Source organism: Excalfactoria chinensis, chromosome 7, assembly GCF_039878825.1.
Source record: "Excalfactoria chinensis isolate bCotChi1 chromosome 7, bCotChi1.hap2, whole genome shotgun sequence".
In the NCBI taxonomy this organism is placed as follows: Eukaryota; Metazoa; Chordata; class Aves; order Galliformes; family Phasianidae; genus Excalfactoria; species Excalfactoria chinensis.
This window is the reverse complement of record NC_092831.1, coordinates 6,477,627-6,503,486: the sequence shown is the minus strand read 5'-3', so window position 1 is coordinate 6,503,486 and position 25,860 is coordinate 6,477,627. Positions and strand designations below refer to the sequence as shown.

At 38.6% G+C, this 25,860-nt stretch overlaps 1 protein-coding gene across 2 annotated transcripts in view; it reads right to left on the bottom strand.

Moving 5' to 3' along the window:
• The window catches only part of NCKAP5 (NCK associated protein 5), a 356,004-nt gene that overhangs the window by 56,911 nt on the left and 273,233 nt on the right, over positions 1–25,860 (bottom strand). For both annotated transcript variants that reach the window (XM_072341540.1, XM_072341542.1), the window contains 3 exons: positions 24,618–24,656; positions 19,616–19,735; positions 2,156–2,260 (listed from right to left, as the gene is read on the bottom strand). In XM_072341540.1, the coding sequence (XP_072197641.1) occupies positions 2,156–2,260; positions 19,616–19,735; positions 24,618–24,656 (264 nt within the window). The remainder of the gene's footprint in view (positions 1–2,155; positions 2,261–19,615; positions 19,736–24,617; positions 24,657–25,860) is intronic.

The window sequence follows — 25,860 nt, the reverse complement described above, 5'->3', positions numbered from 1 at the left end:
TACTCTTTACAAAACTTTGCTTTGAATTTCATTAAGACAGAACACGATTGTGCAGCCTCAAAGAATGTTTACTGATTTTTGCTTAGACCCAATCCATTTTGCCGAGATTAAATGTTTACCTTCATATTTAGGAAGTGTAAAGTCCACCAAAGCTGCTTCATGCAAATCTCTGGAAAAATGTATAGTTGGTAGGCACTCCTCATGCACTAACATTTTTGTTGTACTTTTCCTAATTTCTTCCATTTATTCCCCCACAACCTTCCATTTATTATTACTAGGGTTGAACCTTTTTGGAGTTAAATGGGCGAGAGCAGGATTTTTACTGCTAAGGAGTTCATCAGTACAGCTATTCATCGCTCAGCTGACATAATAATGTTCTGGTTTTGACAAACATAACTACAGGGCAAGTCATTACTCTCTGTCACAGGCAAAACCTATGAATGGGAAAATCATTTAGAGGTAGCAAGAGCACATTTCACCTCTGGGAGTTATTGGTACATGTCCTCCTAGGAAGTCAAATGGATGCAGGAGGAACAGCCTTTAAATCTGTTGGCTCTGGGAGGAACACATGCTTCAGCATCAGAGGCAGGATGATGCCTTTGTTCTTAGCTTTGAAACAGATTTTCTTGCTTTGTGGAGACAAATTATTTCCGCTACTGTGATTCCCATGGGAGACCACTCATCAGCTACCACGTCTATGATGGTGTCACGCCCAGTAGGGCTGACTGTATAGATGCCAATGGCAACACGTGCTTGTTCTGGCTGTTTCAGATGTGGCAATGGAAAGACCCACCACATCAAAGTACTGTCCTTTATACTATGCCACATCCAGTCAGCTGAAGTAAAGAATGTCAGTAAAATCCTTCCCTATAAGAATATTCTGTAAGAGACAGGAGGAGACTGCAGCATACTCAAGAGTTTGCCTTCCCTTCCTACTACCTTCAGCTAGTCTGCAGGCCTGGCTATCCCTTTACTTTGTTTCCCTTGCACCAAAAGATGAGAAAGTTATTTGCTCCTGTAGTTCTAACGGTGTGAAAAACAGCAAAAGAAGAGTTTATCACTGAAATCATCTTTATTGTTGGAGAGATGAGAAAACTGTGCAAAAACATCACAGCGTTAGAGATTCTGAAGCAGGAGATCCACCTCACATCTGGATTACCTTGAAGCTACCATAAAGGGACTGAAATTTTCTCTGGCAATTTGCCTGCATTCTCTAAACTCTCTCAGAAAGTACTTTAAATTGCATGTTTATGATGCATTAATTAAAGACATTTAACTTGCACGTGGGTTTGTTCACTGACATGATGAAATTTTAATTTTTTAAATTATGACTTCAAACTCATTACCTTTAACAAAATTAGAGTACAAAGGCCTGAATATAATATTACAATTTAAACACATAATTTTTGCCAGACATCACAGGGAACTGAAAGAATCAGACTACAAAAGAGACAAAACTACTTATTTAGAAAATCCTAACCTGAAGGCTTAATTACATGTTATGCAAAGGGTTGTTAGCATTTTTGTGAACCTTTGAAACAATGCCTTTTCATTACAATATGCGCTACAAAGGAGATCACGTTTTTGTTGACATTACCAACCTTTGAGATCAAAGGCACGCACAGGTTCAATGTTCTGTTCTTGTTCTCTTTATTCCTCTCTATCTTCATGTGCTTTTGTTTTCTAAGCTACTTTTCTCTTTGACAATGAAACATGAAAGCCACACTGGCTAACGTTTTGCCAAATAAGCACAAAGCTAAGCCCATCAGAAAAAAAAAATGCAGAGCCCATGAATTTTTAAAAGTTCATACATAATATATCATAAAAGTGGATGAATAATATGGTGTATGGGCTTTAATAAAAAGCTCCTTGACCATTTCTCACGGATTCTGAGATGTAATCAATACCAAGAAAGGTATCTTGGGGACATTACTAAGATTTATGCTTTTTTGCACAGAGTGACACTATCTGCTTACTGTATCAACTGAGGATACAATATTGAATTTCAGAGAACAGAAGGAAGAAGAAGTATTGTTATCTGCCTCAACAGTGTTTCAATTCAGAGATCGGCTTTATGCTTCATCCCTGACATCAGACTTCTAAGGAGAAAAGGAGGGGTCTGAACGTGGGATACAAGGACAGCACAGAAACTCACGTGAATCTGAGCGTCAGCAGGTCGCGACTGCACCGAGCTTCTGCTCCGTTCTACTTCTGACAGCAGATCTCCAGATGAGAGGTCTAAGATGCGCGAATGGAGTTTCTGCAGGGGGGTGGGGTAGAAGGGAATAAGCAAAGCATAAGCATCTGTCAAGTGTGCAGCAGATCAGCATTTTTAAAATTCCAAACTCTGCAGTTAAATTTCAAGGGAAATAAAGACCCCGAGGTAAAAGAAGATTTGTTCTAATTCAAAATATTGCTGTTCACGCTTGTTTTGTCCAGGACTTCCTGTGTGAAGAACAGGTCGTTCTTCATCTAAAACAAACTGTACTTTTTCTCCTAATCTCTGCTTTGTAATTTACTACTACTTAATATGCAACAATGACAAATGAACAGGAGTCCCACCACTATCCATAGAGTTTGACAGGTTCCAGGGAAAAAACATAAAAATGAACCACAAAATTAACATTTATAAATCAATCAACATGTTAATGTTGTTTTATTTACAAGCTGCTACACCGTGAGTGAATGATTGCAAAAGTGACCCTATTTTTAAACAGCATTGATCTGCTGAAGGCCTCCCTTGCACACATTTTAACTCAAAGTCATTAATGTCATCTGTTAGGAACAATTAATGTGAATAGAAAATAATTGCATCAGGGAATGAGGGACTCAGAGGATTTTGTTCATTAATATTCAGATGCTGTTCGATTATATACACAGTTCTTTCCTTCAGTTTTGCTTGGAAGGACGACTAAGCTGGTGCCACTTCCTCCACATTCACCTGTATTGTAATTACTAAGGCTTTCAGTATGCATTAAACCTGATTTGTTTTAATTGCAGTTTCAATAGAATCCGTGATTTATGTGAATGCCTCAGCCAATGGCTTCAAAAAGAAGAAATATCTGCAGTATTGTCAGTCACTGGACCAACATATCACATAACATAACAGGCAGTATAAATCTTACTCACAGTCCACTGAAAACAGTGGAAAAGGGACTTCAAGAGAAGAAAAAAAGAAGACTCTCAAACATAAGGAATTTAGATCAGGTTCTTGAAATTTTCCCGTCAATTCCCCAAATCTACAATCTTGGAGACCACATTGACCAACTGTGTGCACCTGAGGGCTCCATGTGGAGGAGCAGACAGCACAGCCACCACTGTGGCACTTTGATGGGGGCTTTGGCAAAGGATGCAGACTCAGGAGGAGGCTTGTTGAGACTGAATGCATGGCGTCATCCTGCTCACCTCAAAAACATGGCAAAAGAGGGAAAAAGAACCTGTTATCACTGAAGACTGTGCAGTACTAGTAGTGCTGAGGCAGTTCTTTGCAGTCACGCAATATATCTCACACCCAGGTACACCTCTAATCTACAGAACTCACTAATTAGTAATCTGGGAGTCATTTCTCAAGGGCTACATATCCATCCAGATTCTATGCAGTGACTTTTAGGGAGATACTATGCTGCTGCAGAAAGATTATGGCAAACAGTTTCAATGATCAATGCTCTGTAGAATCATATTTTGTCCAACGTGTCGTTGAGTAGATTAAAATGCTACAAGCACTCAGTATCCAATATACATTTTATTATAAATATGAACTACATCCAGGTTATGTGCTTTTTAACACCAGTGGTGCACATCCCCTAGTTTTTCAGTGCGTACACTTTAAAATGTTATTACTAGAGTTACTGTCAGCTGTTTGCTCAAGATTTAAGCTCCAGGTAAAATGCTTTTCCAAGCACACAGATTTACTGACTTAGTACATGTGCTTGGCAATAATTCCAAGTGAACTACCAGAAAATTCCACTGTTTTCATCAACAGGAGAAACTGCTGTTGGGAACAAATGTTGTACTTGCTCTTAGCAGAGGAATTACTTTCTCCAGTGTAACCAGTTACAAGATTTTGGCTTCCAGAGATTTTTAGTGTGAGTTACTACAGCTGAATCTGGCAGAGCTGATGATGGGGGTACCTGAGATGGATGAACTTTATACTCAAACATTTATTTTCCCAGAAATATTCTAGAAATAGTGCTGCAGGAGTTTTAAAGCTGTAAAATTGCCTTCTCATTTTTTTCTAGCAAAGCAATTTAAATACTTCATTAGTTAAATGGGAACATGTTTGCATCTTTCTAAAGGAAACAAAATGCGCCCTATAACATCATCCAAAGGGACTGAGTGCACTGCTGTCTTTGTCCACATCAGCCCAAAGAGCAGAGGCCGGCCCACCTGCATATGACACCTTTGGGCAGGCAAAAAATCCAAACAATTCCAACCACAGAGCTGGCTGGTGAGGAGACGCAGCCCAGCAGAGCATGCTGCAAACAGCCTGAAGCTCCTGCGCTAAAGATGTGTAATGTGATTATATTTCTGCATCAATGAAAGATCATCACACTGGAAATATTCCCCCCACACTTATGCAAAGACACCAACAGACACAAGGCCAGCGTGAGGACTATCATTAGCAAACAGTACAGCAAAGTTGGAGATCGTTAATTAAATATAGTCGCACGGCACTGAAGCAAGTCATCCAATTACAAAAGAAAACGATAAGAAAATTGTTTTTCTTTCACTTTTCTTTCCTTCTTCTCCATTTTCTAATTCAGAAATGGTGAAAAGTCTGCTAAAAGAATCTCATTAACGATCCATTTAAAAGGAAGTATCAGGCTGTGCAAAGTACATATCTTGATTCTGATTTCTACTCAGATAAACAACACATGTTGGTTTATGGCTATTTCAGATCACAGCTGCAGAACCACACCAAGGAGTTATGCTGCCTTGACAATGGTGCAATATTAAAAGCCATGCTGATGCTATCAAGATGCAGTGCAACAAAAGGCAGGCCATGGCACAGGCTGACTTGCACAGAAAAGACCACATCAGTTTAAATAAATACTTAAATTCAAAATGAAGCGATGTAACTTCAAATCCAAGCCATCCGCCCCATCTGTGGGCAGTGTGTAACAAGAAGGGGAAACTGCCACAGACCCTCTGAGAGCAGACACCAGAATGGAAGTGAATGTGGTGTGGGCTGGACCAGCTCGCTTAGAAACGGCCCTGCATGGAGCTGACAGGGAGGTGGCATGGCAGGACCCGCTTCTCCAGGGAAGGCCAGAGGAGCAGAGGGGCCTCCTGGGGCCACAGGCCTCTGGTACTTCCCAGGCTGTATTGCCATAGGCTTCTTTCTGGCTTCCTTGTGTTTTTAGCCAAGACGGAGCAATACAGCTCAGAGTTGAGCTTAACTCCCGTAACCCACAACAAAACAAAACAAAGCAAAAAGAACAAATTTAGGCAGAAACCCATTACACCAAGTGCAATAGGAAATACAATTATCTGGAAGGCAGATAACTGATCCAGCAGACAGAGGCATGACCTTCCCCCCCAGCAACATCCTTATTAAGGCTCTCTAGGAAGACAGAAGTGGACTGCTGCCTCCTGGCATGCAGCAGCATTGCTGACAGACTCCACAGAGCATCCTGACTGTGTCTGTGCAGCGCGTCTATCCGTTCCCATCTCCTCCTTGAAACCTCTAATGGCCTGCAAGCATCGCCAGAACAATTTCCAACGAATTACGCCAAGCCATATAGGACTCTCCAATATTGGATGAGTTAATTGCTATTAAATCAATTGGCTTTGCTTTTCTCACATGAGCCAAAGTCCATCATTCACAAGGAAAGAAACTCTCAAGGCTCTCAGAGAGACATTTTTATCCTGGTGGAACAGCCTTTAAATGTTTGTTGGGTGCACGTTGCCTCCTCCATCTCTGCTGTTCACTGGGGCGGCACCAACTTGACAAATGATGCTCTGGGCTTTTCTTCCATGTAGCCCAACTACTGCAATTGGATTGGCAGGGAGTACCTTTTCTGCAGCCCCATTTGTAATAATTCTGTACACAAAAGAACCTGCAGGCAGCAATGCAACAGCTCCAATCCCCGCTGTACTAAATGAGCAAGGCTTAGTAACTACCAAAAGCAAGCAAAAAGTGCGCAATACAAATAGTACGGATACAGTGATCTCTTTATAGGTGTGACAGAGGCACAAGCACTCTTGCTAGGTGACTTTTTCACTCTCTGACCTGTTACAGTCTTTGTGCTCCCTTGTTCAACTTTATCTACTAAACCCATTCAAAGCAGAGTGCAGCTATGAATTAATCATTCCTATGATGAACTTCGGATTCAAGAAATAGTACTCAGTGCTGCACTTCATTCGCAACATGGGAGACAGCAAGACCAAAACAAAGAAGAAAATCGAATGAACAGGAATGCAATTTACTTAATATCAACTTTTGCAGAAATATCATGTTATGAAAGTGAGTCTTGAGTTTTTAGACCTTAGATATATTTCAGGCCTTAGATGCCATCCAGAAGGGATGTTCAGATGAAGGTGAAATGACATCTTTTACCTCTTCCATCAGATCTTAGGTAGACTAAGCAAATCAAGTGTGAACTTCTTATACCCTAACTACTCTGAAATAAAGGAGAATTAGGTATAAGGAAAAATCCTACAATGAAATTCCATCTCTGAAACTAGAAACATACTTTGCTTTTAAACAAATCAGAGTTTGGACCATATATGCTTTTGGCATGTGGTAAATCTGCTTTCTAAACTGAGTAGAACAAATGTTTGTCAATAACATAAGAGCCAAACGTGAAGCAACAAGTGAAAACTGCATTAAGATGCTCCTGCTGCATATAACTCTAACAATCACTAACTTTGGAAAAGTACTTGAAATCATGTACTGTGTGCACAGAGCAATGCCTTCTGTCTTATTGCTTGTAACAGATGCAATGGAAATAAAATGATAATTATCTCAGCTCTTGGAAGTTACATATTTAATAAAACCTCAGCATTATGTTCCACTTTCCTACTATTCGCTTTCTACAAACAGAGATTTTCAAAGTTTATAATGACAATAGCAGTTGGCATACTGAGCCCTTTCTGCTAGTAAATCAGCATGGTTAAGAACTCGCCCTCATCTTTCCTGCTGTTTGTTGCCTGTGTGGACAGGTGGCTTCCCAGCAGAGTTCTTGTGCTTCATACATGCCATCTCATACTCCTGTTTATACCTATATATTTTAGGGTAATTCCAAAGACACCTCATTGTGGAAATATCCGTTTTTTTTTCCTCCTAATTCTCTGATAATATGCTTTGCAATCATCATTTATCCTAACAGTGTGAAGTTGCCTCTAACTTTTTCCCTCTCTTACATTTTAGATTAACAAAAAGTCCAGAATTACGGTGCTTCAGCTGAAGAATTCAGTGTATCTTCACGAAGCATTCCTGTCCTCAGTATCACTTTTCAAAAGTGCCATTACGTCAAATAAGGTCCCTTGTATTTCTGCCCAGAATAAGGATGTTAATAAAATGATTTTTTACAATTGTTCAGAAAACACAACACAGTTATCACATAAGCTGCACTAAAACAACTATACTGGTGTTGGCTTTTCTGGATCTATAACAAACATGTTATAAAGAGCCCAAGTTTCAGAGGACTATGTGAGACATCCTTAGATTTGTATTTTCACTTGTACATATAGCAGAAGCAACCATCAACTTGTACCTGGGCATTTCCTTAAGGACCAAAACTGTACATCAGCAAGCAGCCAGGATAAAGGAAATGACAGGATATTAGTGAAGCACAGGAGCAATTAGAGGATTGCAGGGCATCCCCTAGAGTAAGTGAATAAAGCTCTGCAGCATGGCTAGCAGTAGTCAGTCACAAGAGAGCAGGAGCACACGCACTGTGCAGCAATTTGTCAGCAACCCTTGCTGTTCAGCCATGGCAAACCATTCAGAGGACTGGGGCTAAAAATAATACATGCATCACTAAGATGTCCAGCAGATGCTAATATAGAAGCCTGTAGAAGCAAGCACATGTAACATCAGACTGTAAAGCCAATGCATTACATTATTTTTTCTCTTTCCCCATTGTTTCAGTGCACTGTTCCTAATAGATCAAGCAGCTAGAGAAGGTAATTAATACCTGGCAAAAGTACACAACACATAGAATTATCCAGTTCAGCCTGGAATAGACAAAGCAGCCCAGGAGTCTTACCCAGTAATCAGCACCAGCACACATGCTGTAGTTTATACCAAATATCCTGTTATGTCTTAAGGTCTATCTGATGGGTTAACTGAAATTCTTTAACCCAGATGTTGCTGCTAGGGCTCTTAACAGCTGTACTGTGGGAGACATGCTACTACAGCTGCTTGGATTGATTTTTGGTGGGAGCAGTAAGTGAATCCACAGGGAGTAAGCCACAGGACAGCTCTCAGAGCAGCAGAAGCATGCAGCCAGAGAGCATCATTTATTGGTCTTACCAACAGCTGAACAGCCTGAAACACAACAAACCATCACAGACCTACAGTTCTGCTCAGCGTTAACAGAGGGAAGTGTTATACAAAACATGGGTAGTAAAGGATTAGCTATAAAATACACATCTCAGTAAGCTAAAGTATTTCTCAACACAAAAAAGCCAGCCTCCAGCTATTCCAGAAATTTCGAGTCAAGCAGATCTGCATTCCCTATTAATCTAATAAGAGTACTTCTATACAAGTTCTACTTTGATTTTGTTTTGGTCGTTTCTCCCACCACTAGAAGATGAAGATGCTAAAAGAACCTGAAGTCTGGTGATGCAGCAGATGCTACACTTTACATTCAAGCGCAGCATTAACAGTGGTTTGTCAGTTTTGCTGGCAAATCCTCCAGGCGAGTTTACTGAGACAACTGACAACATCCAAGACAAAAGTACAAGGGGATGATTTTACAAACATTTGTACAGAAGATTAGGGTGTTAAAACTACATCAGAAAATCCTGTTAACAAGGCAAATCCAACACAAAAAAGAAAACAAAGGCTTCACTTGCATCTGCTTCAGATTTTCCAGGCTCGCTGCTCTCTGTTTTTATTGAGCCATACAGAGAGATGCAAAAAGCAGTGAATTAGATTCCAAAGTAAGGAACTCAGACATTTGAAAACTTATATCCTAGGGTATAAATTCGGAGGTATTAAGAAGACATTTGATGCATAAACATAAATAACATAATCTCTCTGAATTCTTCAGAGATTTGACAACATTGCTGTAAGCCTAAAATTACTCCCCTTCCAAATCCCTTAGTTTTATTAATTTTTATAAACTTTTAAGTAAAAGTTGCATTGAAAGACAGAAAGTAATCCTTTCTTATCCTAGCTTTCATTTTATAATTCTATCAGTGTTTTCAAGCATTGAGACTCCAAAGCATTCTCATTTTAATAGCACAACAGTAGAAGCCTGTAAATATTGCACTAATAATAAATTGAGCTAATTTAATTCCATATGAAAACGTCTGCATTAAGTTCCCTGTGGTTTGTAATTACTGCAAAGTCAACAGTTTCCATCAATGACCTGGAAATCAGCCAGTCAGAATGTAAACAATGAAATGTCTTTGATGAGCTTTCTCAAGGAAGACCCCTCAGAGTATGGCAAAGCAGAGGTTTGGCACCTAGCATAGAAAAGTCAGGCCTCTTCTTCAGTTTATATTTGTATTTTTTTCTCATTAATTTGGTACAGAGCAGTAAATGCAATGCTTTTTGCAAACACCCTTCTATTGAGCTAATACCGATCAATATGTTAATTCCACTTTGTTAAGTGGATGCCATCCTCGTGTAGGTTTTATGAATTATAGGAACACGAGAGTGCAAGAGGCAGAACCCAGATATGCTGACACCTTCTCTTGCTGCGCTGCTCACAAACACATCCAGTTTTCCTTCACATTTCAGCACTGTCAAAATCAGTCTAGAAAACAGCTTTATACTAAACTTCTGTGACAAGGAAGAACCATGTCATTAATCTTTCATGGCGTGCCTTTCACATGGTATCTATGCCTTAACAGTAAACACACCACATGTTGTCTTATTTCACTGTATTTAACAAATCCTTTCAGGTGAAAATACAGAAGGTGTTGATGCCCTGTCATTGGTGTCATTGAACCAACCGTGACTGCATTATTGATCATTATTTGACTAAATGCTACTCACTAATTTCAACATACTTCTAAATTGCCAATACTGACAGCCAGTGCTATTCCTGGTAGCACAACATAATTTCAGTCCTTGGATTTGTGATTCCTGCAGTTCAAAATGCATTTTCGCATTCCCTTTCTGACTATGCCCCAAAATCATCTAAAGGAATTAGGCAGACCTCAATAAGATCTTGTTATTGACATTTATGTTGATCGATGCTGGCTCTTACAGAATTGGAATCTACAGATCAATTCCCTTATTAGATTCGTTCTCAGTGCTGCCATGGTCATTTTATCACAGAAGCTGCTGCTATCAAATGCTGCTTTATCACTTTATAATGGGATACGCTGAAGCCTTCCTCTAGCATATAGTCGGAAATGAAAACTGTCTGAGCTCTAAAAACTGTTCTCACAGATTTCCAAAATTATCCTTAATAACTGCATATGTCTATTTTTAAAAGCTATTTGAAACTCAACAAACCTAACTAGTAATAATTACTTCCCTCAAGAAAACCCCAGTTCTCAAAATGGTTAAAAAAAAATATTTTAAAAGCTATCATTGGAAACTGCCCTGCATCCATCAATTGCCTTCTGGCTGTTGACTCTAAGAGTGAAGAGAGAGACAAAAATAAGGGTAAGAGTGAAGAAATGATAGAAAAAAATGACATGATTCCATTACGTGAACACACAAACGTGCAAACGCTGAAGAGCACACAAAACAAACACAGACACTGGGTTTGTGGCAGGGTTTTATCTGGTTTTGAAAATGGGGACGTGGTATTTTTTTAAGAGCTGTGTTATGGTTCCTGTTGAGAGAGGAGTTCATCACATTAATTTAAATCTACGATAAAATAAATTAGCTTTTTTATTGCCAGGTTGAACTACAGGGCTATGATTGTTATGTATTACTACAATCTAAGTCTTAATGGCATTCTTAGCCCTGCGGTGGTCAAACAGAAACCATTTCAAACCTTCTAAAGGCTATTAGAACATGTGCAGATGTCTGGAAAATTAATACTATTATCTAACTCTAACCTTTCGCCTGTAGGAGGAAAAAGAGAGAAGGCTCAGGGAAGATGTTTTAGATCGATACCTGGGAACGGAGAAGGGTAAGCACTGTTTCACATGAAGTTCATTGGCTGTGAGAGGCGATTTAAGCAAGCAGATTCATCCTTATTTGCTTTTCATAGAAATCATCCATTTACTCAGAAAAATAATTTAAGAGAGACGAGCATCATTTTTACAGTCCTTCCTCATTGCTGTTTCTCAAGGTCCAGCAAGCTAGACACTGGGAAGATTCATTCATTTAAATGACAGGAGCATGAATTTGTCAAGGTTAATGGTGAACGAGTCACATTTTCCTTGCCGCAGTAGCGTGCATTTGGAAAGTTTCTCCATTCCTCCACTTCTTTTTTTCTCTTTTTGGTGAAATCACTGTCAGATAGACAGAAAGAAGTAGGAGGAAGATTTCAACAATACAACAATATGAAATTGTTAAGGCTTTTGCATACACATTTTCTCTCCAACACTAACACACGGGTTTTGGCTCAGACAGAATCACTCTAAACAAGAAGAGCCTTTTTACGATGTTCTTCTTGAATGCCCAGATACAAGGTACTCCACTGAAAATGAAAAACGTTAGTCCTGGGCCAAACTGTGCTCTTCCAAGTACTGTGCTCTCTGAGTGCTGTGCCAGACCTGGGCTGGATGTGGCACACAGTGTCATTAGAGACCGATTTCCCACTGCCCAGGGAAAAAAACAGGGCTTAGGAGGTATTACAGAGGAATTTCAGACAGGGTCAACTCCTGGTTCAGCACCAAATAAATAGCCAGATTTTCAGAAGAACTCGGCACAGTGCCTGAACAGTAAAAAGTCTGGTCCTGTGCACATGAAGGACCTAAAGACCTAAATTAAAGGTTAATTCCATTTGTTATTCCCCCATGAGCTGGCGAAGACTGGTAACAGAGCTGAGAGTACCCATACGTCTAATTACTGTCAAGGATCTCCTAAGAACTATTTAATGAATTTAAGCAAGCCTTTAAGATACAATGCCAATTTCAGGTCCACGTTTAGGCTTGCAGTATCTGTAATCCATAATAACTGTGCTCTAATTTATGTGTATCTACGGTACAAGAAGAGGACACAATTCTTACTCCAAGGAAAAATAAGTGGGGTTAAGAGTAAGTAAAAGGCAACTTAAAAAAATCAGATGAAGTGCTTCTGCCTTTGAAATGACTACCACAAATTAGAATCAAAACACTACATTCATCTCATAAGGAGCATACCAGGAGGAACTGAAGAGCGAGTATCTATTTTGAGATTTTTTAAGCACTGATATATATTCAAGATGTCATTACTTTGACACTCTGATTTTCATGCTTTTAATGCTGGAGGATGAAGTTTAATTCAGAATGTTCAAGATGCCCTTGCAATGCATACAGGACACAGACAAATCACTGCCCCTCCCCACATCCAGACATCTGTTAGAGACTGAAGAATCAGGGCTTGCTCACATCCAGGCAGAAATGAGCATGAATGCAATCTAAAAATGCTAAAAGCATGGTAAGACTCAAGTCCGTCAACATCACTTGATAAAAGAATTAACAACAAAGGTATCTTTTCCTTTGAGCTTGCCCTTATCAGAGAGATACCTACACGGTAATTTAAGAGTTAAGGCACTAATGGACTCTTCAGTTTCACTGAGCATCTACTTGCAGATTTTATCTTGCAATACAGTATTTCACATTCTCAGAGAAGTCAACAGAGATTTAGTCAATAGTGTCACGGCCTTTGGATGAGGATCTGAATCCTACCAGTATCCAAACCATCATTAAATAAGATAGGTCATTTGGGAAAGAGAGGAGAGCATTAGTAAAATTCAATGCTAAAAGATAAGGTTGGTTCAGTAGGTGTTTTATGATTAATTATGAATAACATTTCATTTTAGTTACTGACTCTTTCTTCTATGCACAGTATACATAAAAGTATACAAACATACAGCATGCGCGCCAGCAAAAAGAATTTTTTCATAGCAGATGGCAACAGAAAGTACTTCTCAAGTAATCTTATGTGCTAAAAACTACTTAGCATGATGTTGGATTCATCTGATGGAACGTGCAATTTATAATTAATAGAGAATTACACTGATCTGATATAATCTGGACTGCTTAAACTGTACCAAGTACTTATTAGCACACTTATTTTTAAGTAAAGGACAACAGCTCGTTATTGCTTCACATCCGTACAGTCTGCCATTATACTTGAATAGTAACAAAACCACATTTATAAGTAAACCGTAAATGACATTTTACACTTATGAAGTATAATGACAATACAGATGAAATTAATCCTTTATATATTATTATTTCTTATACTTAATTTTTTGAGTAGTCCTTCATTTCAGTTTCAGTGCCTTTTAGGAAAACAAACTACATACTCAGTTCTATTAGTGTAATAGGAGAAAATGAAACGTCTGTAATAAAAATGGTTATACTTTTATACTGCCTTAGGATTTCAATAGATTTTCATTTTACTACAAGAGAAAGGCCTCAGAATCTTCAAATCGTTTCATTTTATGTACTCTTTTGGTAATCCATTAGGGACTTATGGAGTGTGAAAGACACAATGTGATGAGACAACAATTAGCACACCTGTTGCTTACCATACTGTATTTAAGAAGGGCTTTCAATGGCTCCTGTTCCACTGAGAAATTCAAAGGGCTCCCTTTAGCCTCTGTACTTACTTACACTTGGAGCACTTATGCAACAATTTATATGCTAAGTTGCTAATGTATCTTGCTAATACATCCAGCAGTCTGAAACAGCATCACGTAGATTATTCTCTTGAATTTAAGCATTGCTACAGGTTATACACAACACACAATAAAAAAATAAAAAAGTGCACCTTATTAAGGCTTATTGGAAGTTTGAAGCAGATGGCAAGTCTGTTCTATTCTGTGCTGTGTAAATCATACCTTTTGTCTTAGATACATTTTCATACCAAATGTACAAAATGACAGGAAAAAACATAGAAAACATTGGCGTACTTAATATTGGCGTACTTAATGACGGCTAAACTCACAGAGGGAAGGTTTAGATTGGATGTCAGGAGGAAGTTCTTCACAGAGAGAAAGGTGAGGTGCTGGAACAGGCTGCCCAGAGCAGTTTGGATGCTCCATCCCTGGAGGTGTTTAAGGCCAGGCCGGATGGGGCCCTGGGCAGCTTGGTCTAGTGCCAGAGCTAGAGGCTGCTGGCCCTGCCTGTGGCAGGAAGGCTGGAACTCCATGATTCTTGGGGTCCTTCCAACCCAAGCCATTCTATGATTCTAAGACCCTGCCTACGTACTTGATCAGCGTTTCATATGCCATATTGGATTCCTTCCCTCATGTGTATCATTAGTGATAATAAAAATCCATGTGTAAACTATAGAGAAAGCTACAGTTCACTTGTTATCAGTTACACGCTGATCTTTGGAAAAAGAAAAAAAGAGCAGGAAAATCTCAGTGAATCTTGATGAAGGCCTGCCACATCAGTACAGAATTTCTCTAATGCTCCTTAAGCATATAGGCGGAGCTGTAAAAAGCAAGAAATACAATTTACAATATATTATTCAACACTGTTGATTTAAGCTGAAACAGAGATTCAGATTTATATTTCTGTGTTCTCAATGGTATTGATGAGTGGGGACAAGACAGAAATAGAAAGCAGGCATCAAGTTACAATTTACTGAGATAATACAAGACTAGAAGCAATGACATCAGCATCTGCAAATGAAGAAATGCTCCTTTAATTTGTCCTGAAAGTCTCAAAAATCGTTGAATGTTCCCTTCTAGATTGCTATCTTGATTCCTGATTCACAGAAGCATTCTTATCATTTGACATTGCTACAAGAACTTTATGCTTTCGTTTGAGACAGGATCTTCATGAGAGTAACGCCAGACCTTCGTTACCCTTGATCTGGAGAATGCATTCCTGCAGGGCTATGACTTGAACCCTTTACAGAACTGTAACTGCTGTAAAAAGTACCACCTTACTACTTGGTGGATGCTCTACTGCCCATGTAATTCTTGGATAAATTTTAATGTACTAGTTTAAACAATATATTTCACACATACTTTACATTTAAGTGATTAATATTCCGTCTTTTCCTACAGCCAGAGATTTTCATAACTACTGAGCAAACAGTTTTCCATGACTTCTCTACTGCTGCAACAATTAGCAGGTCTAAAATTCATTTCTACTTTAATCCACCAGTCTTGATTTGTGACTAAGTAAATATCACTACAAAGACTGTTAAACCTTATTTATGTTTTCATATTTACTGAGTAAAAAAGGCCGTTTGCCAGTCTGTCCTGGAAATGGAATACTTCAGAACATTTTCAAATAGGAGTGACATGGCAAACCTCAGGAGCAGGAAGGAAGGAAGGAAATAAGACAGTCAACTGCAGAAGCTTCAAACTTCAAACACAATTGGGCGACCTTGATCTAAGGTCTTCCTGCCTAGAGGCACAAGGCAGTACTGGGAGCTGCCTTCTGACAGAGGAACTATGCTGCTGTGCAGCATATGATGATCTGGTTATTTAAATACACTTCTGACTGCTGCCAGTTTTCTAACAATGTTTTAATCTCAATTAAAGTTTCAGCTTTAATTTCAAACTCCTCAACGCTTTCTTTCTAAAACTTAACTATCTGTATATCGAATTGCTGCAAAGTGTAGCAACTTCACATTTAACCTTTCTGCACTCAGACATCACGGTGTCTAATGATGTCTGAACCACAGGTCAGACTCTGAGGCCAGATATTCCGTCTCATTTTGTCAGGTGGTCGGGCAATTAATTGCCCTTCTACTGTCTCATATATAATAATGTCGCTGGTGCAATTTACCCCTTCCTGCTAAGTTGCACAACTGTTTCCATGTAAGTATGCACTGTCACAGTCTATCAAATATGTCGGGAGATTGTCGTCAGGTTATTACAAGAGCTAATGACAGTGTGGATACAACAAAGTAGCTATTATTTGAGTTGAAGAATTCAGCAGACTGTGCTGTAGCACTGTGGACCAAGTTTTAGACTTGAAATTGAACAATGCAGATGATCCACGAGTAATAAATGAAACCAACCTAGCCAGAGAAACACAATGAGAAAATGGGTCCTTCTGGAATTGGTAAAGAAATATTCTTATGATGGAAATAAAATGAAAATGAAAATACAGTTTGGGATCAGAAATACTGTAAATCTGATCGTTAATAATACCATTTTATGCTTTCTCAACTGTGAAAATTTTACTACTTATTTAATCAAGTAAATCAACTCAATAAATGTTGCTACTTGCCACTTTTAGCACCCTTCACAAAGATCCCTGCCTGCTCTGTAAGCAGCTGTGACAGCAACCTCCTGGGTGAAAAGTGAAAACATCTTTCCACCCGCGGAATTCAGCTCACAAACATTCTGCTTTCATGTAAGCAGAGATATATAATACAAACAAAGGACTGCAACATCTGTCAGAAGGCAAATCCCGGCCCCGGTTACCACTCAGTAACCTCAGTAGGAAAGTAACAACACTGTTGTAAAGGAAAAATATGCAACGTTAGAAGCAGGTTTGATGTTAATTCCTCTGCTCTGTTTTCAGCAATGAGAGGAAAAAGAGGGCTAATGAGAAAAAAAAAAGAGTGAAAAGTTTTGTCCCAAGTCTGATCAGTCTCTGCTTGATGAAGTCAAACAGCATAGTGAGAAGCCACAGCTAAACACTGGAAATGCCTGCAATTTAGTGATTTACACAGTTCTGTGTTTCTATGAACAAAATACAGCATCCTTTATAAACAAAAAATATCCCCAAAAGGAAGTTCCTGGTTTTCTTTCCCAAACCCTTCTTGCCATAGCAAGCTCTCATGTATATATCTTATATAGCTCTTAAAATCATCTACGGTACAAAAGAAGTGATGAGAAAGGAAAAGGTGGAGTTATCTCTACCTACTACTCTATCCTTCCACTTTTGCATCAGAGCCTTGATAATCATTTCACAACCGGAGTGAGATGCCCTCTGTATCACAGTCCCTACAAGCAGTAAGCAGTATGACCAAATTACAGAAGTTGTGCAGAGAAAAGGAACAAATATTATTTATTTTTAGCTTAGCCCCTTTTCTGCAGGTCAAAAACTCTAATTGCACTCAGTGTGAATGCTCCTAGGATGAGATCAGCATGCAGATAAAACTAAACTTCACCATACCAGGCAGTACAGGAAATGTAAAAGCAACACTGCCCCCAACACCACCAACAGCATTTGTCCATTCACTTTGGTCAGGTCCATGAATTAACAGGAATATCCCTAACAACATATTTAGTACTCTGCTGTAGAGGGCTTTAAAGAAATATTTAGCACCTGCTCTAAACGCAGGGTTTATGCTTTGTCAGGATGATATAACCTAAATTCTACTCTTTTTCTCAGACACATTTGCTTAATTTCAGTCCTAAGGAAAAATCCCTCCTCAGATTTTACATTTCAGACTACAAGATCACAGACAACACAACACATATTCAATCCTGGGGTAAAATTAGAGGACAAATACATTTCTGGAAACTCACTAACAGACTGTATTCTGTTTATGTAAGAGCTTCATATGACGTCCTTAGCAGAAGTTCTTCATTTCCTCAGGTAGACTGCAACTTGTTTCATGCTTTTTCTTTCTCCCCCATGGGGGTTATAGCAAGTGTAAAGACATAGCAGTATATTTTGCTGCCATCTGGGGGACCTGGACTTTAAGAATGATCTAAATTATCTTTCTACCTTGGCGAGCAAATACAAAGCAAGCGAAAAGCTATGTGTGTTTGGTGGGGGGAGGAGTATCTACACATACTAGAAGTATCTGTCTATTGTATGATGCAGGGATAATGATGTGAAACAGTTTGAATTCCTCTTGAAAACATAATACCATATAGCCCTATTTGACGCAGGTTCATCTCTTTCAACTTCTTTTGCAGCAGTGGCACAATCCAGTTTCAAGGAACTGAAGTCAAACCACTTACTTTTCAGATACCACCTAACACTGCTATAACACTCCCCAAAAACCTGGCCTACTGTCGCCACAAATCTGTAATAAGGAATGTGCAGCATGAAACTTCTTCGCAGTCTAACCCAATAGCAGCAAAGACTACTAGAGGTAGGCACTGAGGAAACAGAAGAAGAAAACAGAAAGAAGGGGCAAATGATGGGACTGTCAAAACCAGAAAAAGTGAGCATTAAAGTTCAGTGCTGTGGTGGATGCATTAAAGATTCTCAATCAAGAGATATCAGTTCTATATAACAACCAGGAGCTGATCAAGGATGAACAAACAGGAAAGTGGCAGGGAAGAAGAAAACAAAAGAACGAAGGTCCCGACCTACCAATACCCAAATCAACACAAAATGAAGAATCCACAGATAATGCAATAACCCAGAGCCCTGTGAAGGTAACCCAGCATCACTCTGCCTATGTTCTCAAGTTTTATAGTAAGTAGAGCTATTTGCTCTCACTGTGAGGCTTCGTTGCCTTTAAGCACTGGTTGGTGAGCTGATCAATGTTTCTTCAATAAAGAACCCAAAGTGATGAGAGTTGGCAGATGTCAGCTGTCAAACAACAGGGCAAGAGCTAAATTTTACACACACAGCATCAGAGAATTTTAATAAGACACACAATTAATGCCACTTAACTAGCTGACATTCTCCAAGTTTTTCACCTCAAATTCATGATTTTTTCTCTAATAATAAATAGCGCATGTTAAAGAAAGCAGAATTTTTCCCACTGCTAGAAATCTGCACACTTCAGTTAGTCACTGTTTACTGTTCTAGCTCATGGTCAGATTTGTTGGAACTTATACAAAGCAATTCCACTTCTACAAAAAGATGTCATAAAGATGGATTAATTCATAACAATGGACTTTGCCAAATCGTAAGGGATACAAAAACCTCTCTTATTATTCCAGAATGGCAAAGGAGTGGGAGACAGGTCAATTGGTTCCTCAGCTATACCCTCCCATAAAAGGTTAAAAAATAAAAACCTCTCTAAGCTTGTGGAGATGTACTTAAGTCTTCATAACACATATGGCAAAAGTTAAATAAATGGGCTGTCTTCTCACAGGAAATTACACTGTTCACCATCAAGCAGAATGTTAAGGAATCTGAGTTTCTCCCCTGCAGAGGGATAATGAACCCATATTATTCCATTTATCATACCAAAGAAATACTGCACAAGTAAGTCACTCCACAGGTGTGCTCCTTTCTCCACATTTGCACATAACACGTAACCATCGCTCATTGGTGCAATGCTTTCAGTTTCAATGGTATTACAGATAACTGATATTCTTCTAATATTTTAAAGCTGTCAGTTGTCATTTTTGACATCCCCTTAAGAAGAAGAGAAATATTTTATAATTGTGAGAAATACAGAACCCATAGCTTTCCTTCTGCAAAGGACAATTCCTACCTGAAGGAGGAGGTCAGAAGCTGGTTTGACTCTCTGCTGGAAAAGCACACTTAATGTTCGATTCTGTTGTTCCAAATCAAAAACTCTCGTTTTCAGCTTTATACATTCCTCCCTCAGATCCTACAGAACAAGGGAAGACAGGAAGATTAGAAAGCAGGTAACACAAACTCCTTAAAAAAGTCTGTGCAATGTCAAATACTAAGAAGAAATCAAGAATTTAGAACAGTTCAGTTGGAAAGGACTTACAAATATTCAACTGCTTGATGATAACCAAAAATTAAAACGTATTACTGAGAACATTGTCCAAACTCCTCCTGAACACTGTCAGGCATGGAAAATCAACTTTGATATACATAAGCAACGTATACAGCTTTTAAAATAGTACAAATCAGAAAAACACATTACTTCATTTTTTTCTTTCTGGTTGTTTCATCACAATAACATCAATCACAACATAAAAAAATCATGTAATGAGAAATAATAGTGACAAGATACATCCTCTTGGTGTTTTCCATCAATAAAAGAAGTGACTCTTATAGCAGTGTGATTCTTTGTGTAACCTATTCAAAGCAGAAAGTGGCAATTGAGATATGAATACTGTAGTAAGCATCAGCCTCCAAAATGCTTTCCCTTATGCTTTTATACTTAGGGGGGTAGTTGCTGCCCTGTGGTATCGCCTAACTGGTTTTTCTTTTCAATACATTAAGGCAGCAAAACAGGCCTCAGGATCCACATACAGAGTCCTGTCAGTACCTTTATCAACATAATAACCTCATGAGAAAACAACAGGGGAGGAAACTGTAGTCAGAAGTAGCCTAAATTCTCGGCTAAGGTAGCTCATGTCTCCACTGCAACCAGCGCTGAGGTTATAAGAGGTGAACACACAACCAAACAGGTTCATCCTGAGACTTTAGAAAATTCTGAGTGTCTTTTTATGCCTGTAGTGGGCATCAGGTTTTATGATACTACTAGATGAATGCAGTTATTTTCTCTTGATAGTTTCTCAGCTTAATATTTGCTTTAAGTGGCTGCCAGGCTGCCCAAGTAAAATTGCTATAGCCTTCTAAGGTAACCCCCTTTTGAATCTGATGCTTTGTAAAAATCTAAAGCTTTGATTTAGTCAGTGAGAGCTCTCTTATCTCTGGTCTCACACAAAGCAATCTCTACGAGCATCAAGACCCATCATTATCTGCCTTTCACAAATAATCACAGAATTTAAAACAGAGCCTTAGCTGCTACAAGGTTGCTTAACTTTTCAACATAACTAAGTGCACCGAGAGGGAAAAATTATTCACAGGAACTGACAACGTAGAAAAAAATTAAATCTTAGCGATGCCCTTGCTCAAAACTTTCCTATTTTACACTGAGAAATCCTTAAGATTTAGGTTTCATGCATTAGACTTCCTGTAAAATGTGAAATATAAGACACTAGATTACCCACCCAGTGCTATAAAGTAGTAATGCCACTCATAGTACAGAGCAGAAATGAAGAACATTAAGGCAGCAGTACTCCAGTAAAATGAAGCCTCAGTTTAGAATGCTGAAGTTCTAAAATTACCAATTAATACAACTATCAAATGTCTGAAACTTCTCATTCCTATCCTGTGGGCAAAATGAGCAGCTATTACCACAGCAGGCTCACAGATATCTGAGGTACTCATCCCTGTGCTCTCACAGCAGCAGTAACTGAGCATCTCCCTATTCTTACAAGCATCAGCCTCATTCTGCAAAGCGCTCTTCCTCCAAATCCACTTTCTCTTTTCTAATACTTCGTTCAATGCCTTTTTATTTTATTGATGAAAAAAAAAAGGAGAAATGAATTTCCTACAGAACCCAAAATAAAAACTCATTAACTTCAACACCTCTATTAAGATAATATGCCAAGAGCAGGTACACAGATCACAGGATAATTTCATTAAGTGCCGTAACTCAAATTTCAAACTGCTGATCCAGGTCTTAAATAAATAAAATATGAATAAAAAACACAGTATCCAGCACTCCTATTCTTTCATGTGATGTGAAGAGTCTTTAGGCAGAAGGAGAAAGGAGAAAGAACAGATGCTTCCAGTAAGTACCTGAGCATGCAGGTTTGTATCACATCAATTTGTTGAGTTTTCTTTTTACTTCTTAGATTTCCCAGAGGTAAAATTTTCTATTAGTAAGTCATAGGATCCATATAATTTTGGTACACGGAATTGTGAAATTTTGCTGTGTGTCTAATTCAGCACAAACCTCAATTTAATACAGTTTCTCCATGAAGTCTCAGTTAAAAAAAAGAAAAAGCTTCCCGCATTAGAGAAATTCTATATGTATTGTAACAAACAATAAACTTGAAAAGCGCACATTTAAGACTGTAATTCCATTTCAAGGTTTCAGTGACATTGATAAATCACTCAAGCTTTGCTCACTCAATTTGTGTCACCAGAATCTCTCGGTGGAATCACAGTCCTTCCACATACTGGCAAGCATGCAGCGCTTTATTCGTAACATTACAGCATGTACTTAATTTAAACAAAAATTAGTCCTTGAGGGACAATTTCGAATTCACAGCAAAGCCTACGCAGCGTGCGTTACTGTGCAGAATCGCTCCTCTCCATTTGCTGAAAGCTCTCAGCTTTTCCTCATGTCTCACTATGCCCCAGAGGTGTGTTATCTCACTGTGGCATGACTGGCTCTCTCTTACTGCTTAGCTGAACTACAGCAGATTTATCTGTTTACTGGTTACTATTTGGACTGAGGCATCTACCTATTTGGTACTGGTGTAAGGAGCCTGGTTTCCACTTTATTGTATGCTATTGTGCTCCTGTCTTTTCTTATAAAATGATGTGTATGAATGGTGTCAGGAGCACTGTAACAGTTAATATTCATTAGCATTTAGAAGAGTACCCTCTATCCTCATTCTATGGATATTAAATTAGCTGTTATTACCCAGTAATAGGTAAGCAGCTGTTAAATCCCATCAATGCTAACTAAATCACTTTATTAAATGTATTGAAATCTGTTCTTATTGTGTCCATATGAACTCCTTGGTTCCTATGGGTTTGCAAAGTTTCATTACTGAGAAAGTATGAGAAAGTATGTAGTCATCAAATTGTCTGACGCCTTTGGAAAAGGACTCAGCAAGCTCCTCTCCATCAGAAAACATCCATGATACTCCCAAACTAGAGATTAATATACTGAGATTAACTTTCTACAAACTGTGGATCAGGTTTTTGTGTGTATTAATATGTCAGAAAATGCCTATATTTTCAGCTAAGTTGTGCTGAAACACACATTTGGAATTCTTAAAATATAGCTGAAGAGGTGTTATAGCAATAGCTCTGTTGACTGCAGTGCTCTAATGATACACAGACCATACAGCATATGCGTATACGAAGCACAGGCAAATTAATACGGCACAGACAGCAACCGTGCAAACTTGTCCATATGTTGTACAGCACAGACCACCTCCAAGTTACAACACTCTTAATTGCTGTATGGCGATATACCTCTTTTACAGCAAAAAGCTTTGATGTGCTCCAAAAAACCATGGCATCCAACAGTGTTACATTCACCCCTAACCTGTGGTACCAACAGCTCTTGGGTGTAGAGATTTAAGGAAGACCCTTGCTTCTACATTTCTGATTCCAGGAGCCTTATCTGGCAACTGCAGCTTCTAGTGTCTTGAATCACTCATCCATAAGACACCTGTGCACACCTCTTAGGTTTGTCAAGGTCATTCAAGGTCACAAAGTACATCACCCGGGTACATTGCTACATTTGCATCTGGAAAATTTTCAGGTGTGTGGCAGAAGTTTTTCATTATCGTAGCTTGGTGTTTCTTGCTGCATTTTAAGAACATTATTTCTTTTCCTGTCATTCCATGTAGACAAAACACTTTATATTCTTCCTTGCATCATCTGCACTAAAATACTGTATTTATGTTCCTTTCAGACTTGTCTTTTTGAAGCTAAATGATCCAAAACATTTTAATAATTGCACATTCATCAAGTGTTCTAGATTGCACATGGAATCACTTCATGAATATTGCAGGCTTTATGGCTTATTATAAATCTTTATAACTTGTGTGGCTTTTTTTTTGTTTGCTTGTTTGTTTTCCCAGCTCAAGAAAATGACATCACGGAATTGTGCTAAAAATCATCTTTTTCTGTAGAATTGTTGCCCCAGCAGTTAATCCTTGTTCTCCATGGGCAGCCAATTATTTCTGCTTATATGTAATTACTTCACTTTTCTCTCTATTGAATTCCATCTTATTATTTTTTTCCCCCCGAGATCATATCTTCATTTTGCCACAGTCATTTTTAATTTTACTTCCTGGACTACATACAAATTATATCTGAAATTACCAAACATCATATTCAACAATCCAGAGTTTGAAAGGAAGCTTCAGACATTACTTGATGTAATTCACCTTACAGAAGTTGTAGTGATGCTTCTCATGTTTAAAGATTTGCAGCAGCACTTCTGGGACTTTGTCCAGACCTTACTTCCCTTGCTTATCCAGGAGAATGGAATGTTTGCCCATTGAATGACAAAATACATGATCTCTATTGCTGGTCCCCAGCCCACAAGTCAAGTAGCCAAACCTCCACACGGCCTCACACCAGGAAGTCTTTCCTTCTGTTGGATGTGACTGAGAGTGCCAACTGCTGAGCTGCATGGCTATTTATTTATATGTCACACAGGAATGGACTGTGGGACAGCCGTAGCTCATTACAATAGGGAATGGAAAAGTGACAGTCTGGGAAGAGTTTTCAGACTGTTGCCTCAGTATGGGAAAACAGTAAGAATTGTGTATGGCTTCTATATGATCAAGCCTTGAAAATAAATGTGTGGTTTCATGGACTTCTATTCACCTGGATTAAAAAATCCTTAATTTTGGGCCTAACTGCTAACTGAATGCGTGAGCATTTTTTCAAAAAATATAAACCTATATAAAATATGTATCTCTCAAATGACCAATGAACTTTATGTTACAGCAAAATACCCAAATAGAACTTACCTTTTGAGTAAGTAGAGCCTGAACGACCTGATTAGCCACCTGAAAGAAACAGATAACGTAGTTCAAGTACATGATCATATGAGTTTATGTTTTATCTTCTGCTGTGGCTTTATATTCCACTTTCTGCCTAAACCACCAGCAATTCTAGTACTTCTGTTATTTACTAATATTTTCATCAGATAATACTAGTGAGAATATATTAAATGCAAGTGATTACTTCTGTGCTAGTTTTCATTATAAGCAAACACTGTCAATTCTAGTTTGTTTAACTTCTGCCATCTCCTCTATGGAGAAGACTAAAACTTCCCAGGTTTATATACAGCTGTTGTGTGTCAGCACGGATTGACTGGCATTCCCTACTGCTGCTTTTTACCAGCTGAGGAGTCCTGAATGTTTTCATGAAGTTGAATTGTTTCTTGATTCGATATTGACAAAATGGTATATCTATCATGACAAGCAGAAACCATAAAGTGCCACAGAAAATTAAAGTACCTACTGTCATCAAAATGTAGTTGGAAGGCATTCACACTGCACAGTATAATTGACTTGAATGACATTACACACCATTGATTAGCAGAACTATACATTCAGCAGGGAATTTTGGAAGTTATTTATGTTATGTATCCTTTCTAATTTATATGTACCAGCAGTCATGGAGGGAGTGAAGGAAGAGGGATGGAAAGAAGGAGAAAAATAGGATTTCTGTTGATGTTCAACGTGCACATTACGTTTCCAATGTAGTGTAAGGGCTGAAACTAATTCACTTCCATGAAATGATTCCATTCTGTTAGATGCAGAAGTTACATTCGATTGAAACGCTCACAAAATTGCCTCGTGTCAGTTTTTTTCTCCAAGCCGGTCCCTAACTTAATGCAGCCTGTGGAACAGCAGTCCCATAAAACTGCTCTGTATGTGATTAAACAGAAGACAAAGACTGATATTAGAACAGTAAAAAGTGACAGAAGTAAATATGTTACAGTTTTGAAATAACACATCCCTTGCTCTATGGGCTTTCAAAATCTACACACATCGTGTTCCTTTTGGAATGTACTTTCAATGTCTGTTTGCTCTACCTGATAATTGAACAAATCATATCTAACACATTATTTCTTTACTTTCTGACGTGGATTTACTTTACCAAGAAGAACCGGAAGGTCCTTTGAAGTGTGTACAAGTCACTTGCAATGGAATTGCCTACACAATTACTCCTATACTTTTATATATTGAGCAGAGGAGTGTAAAT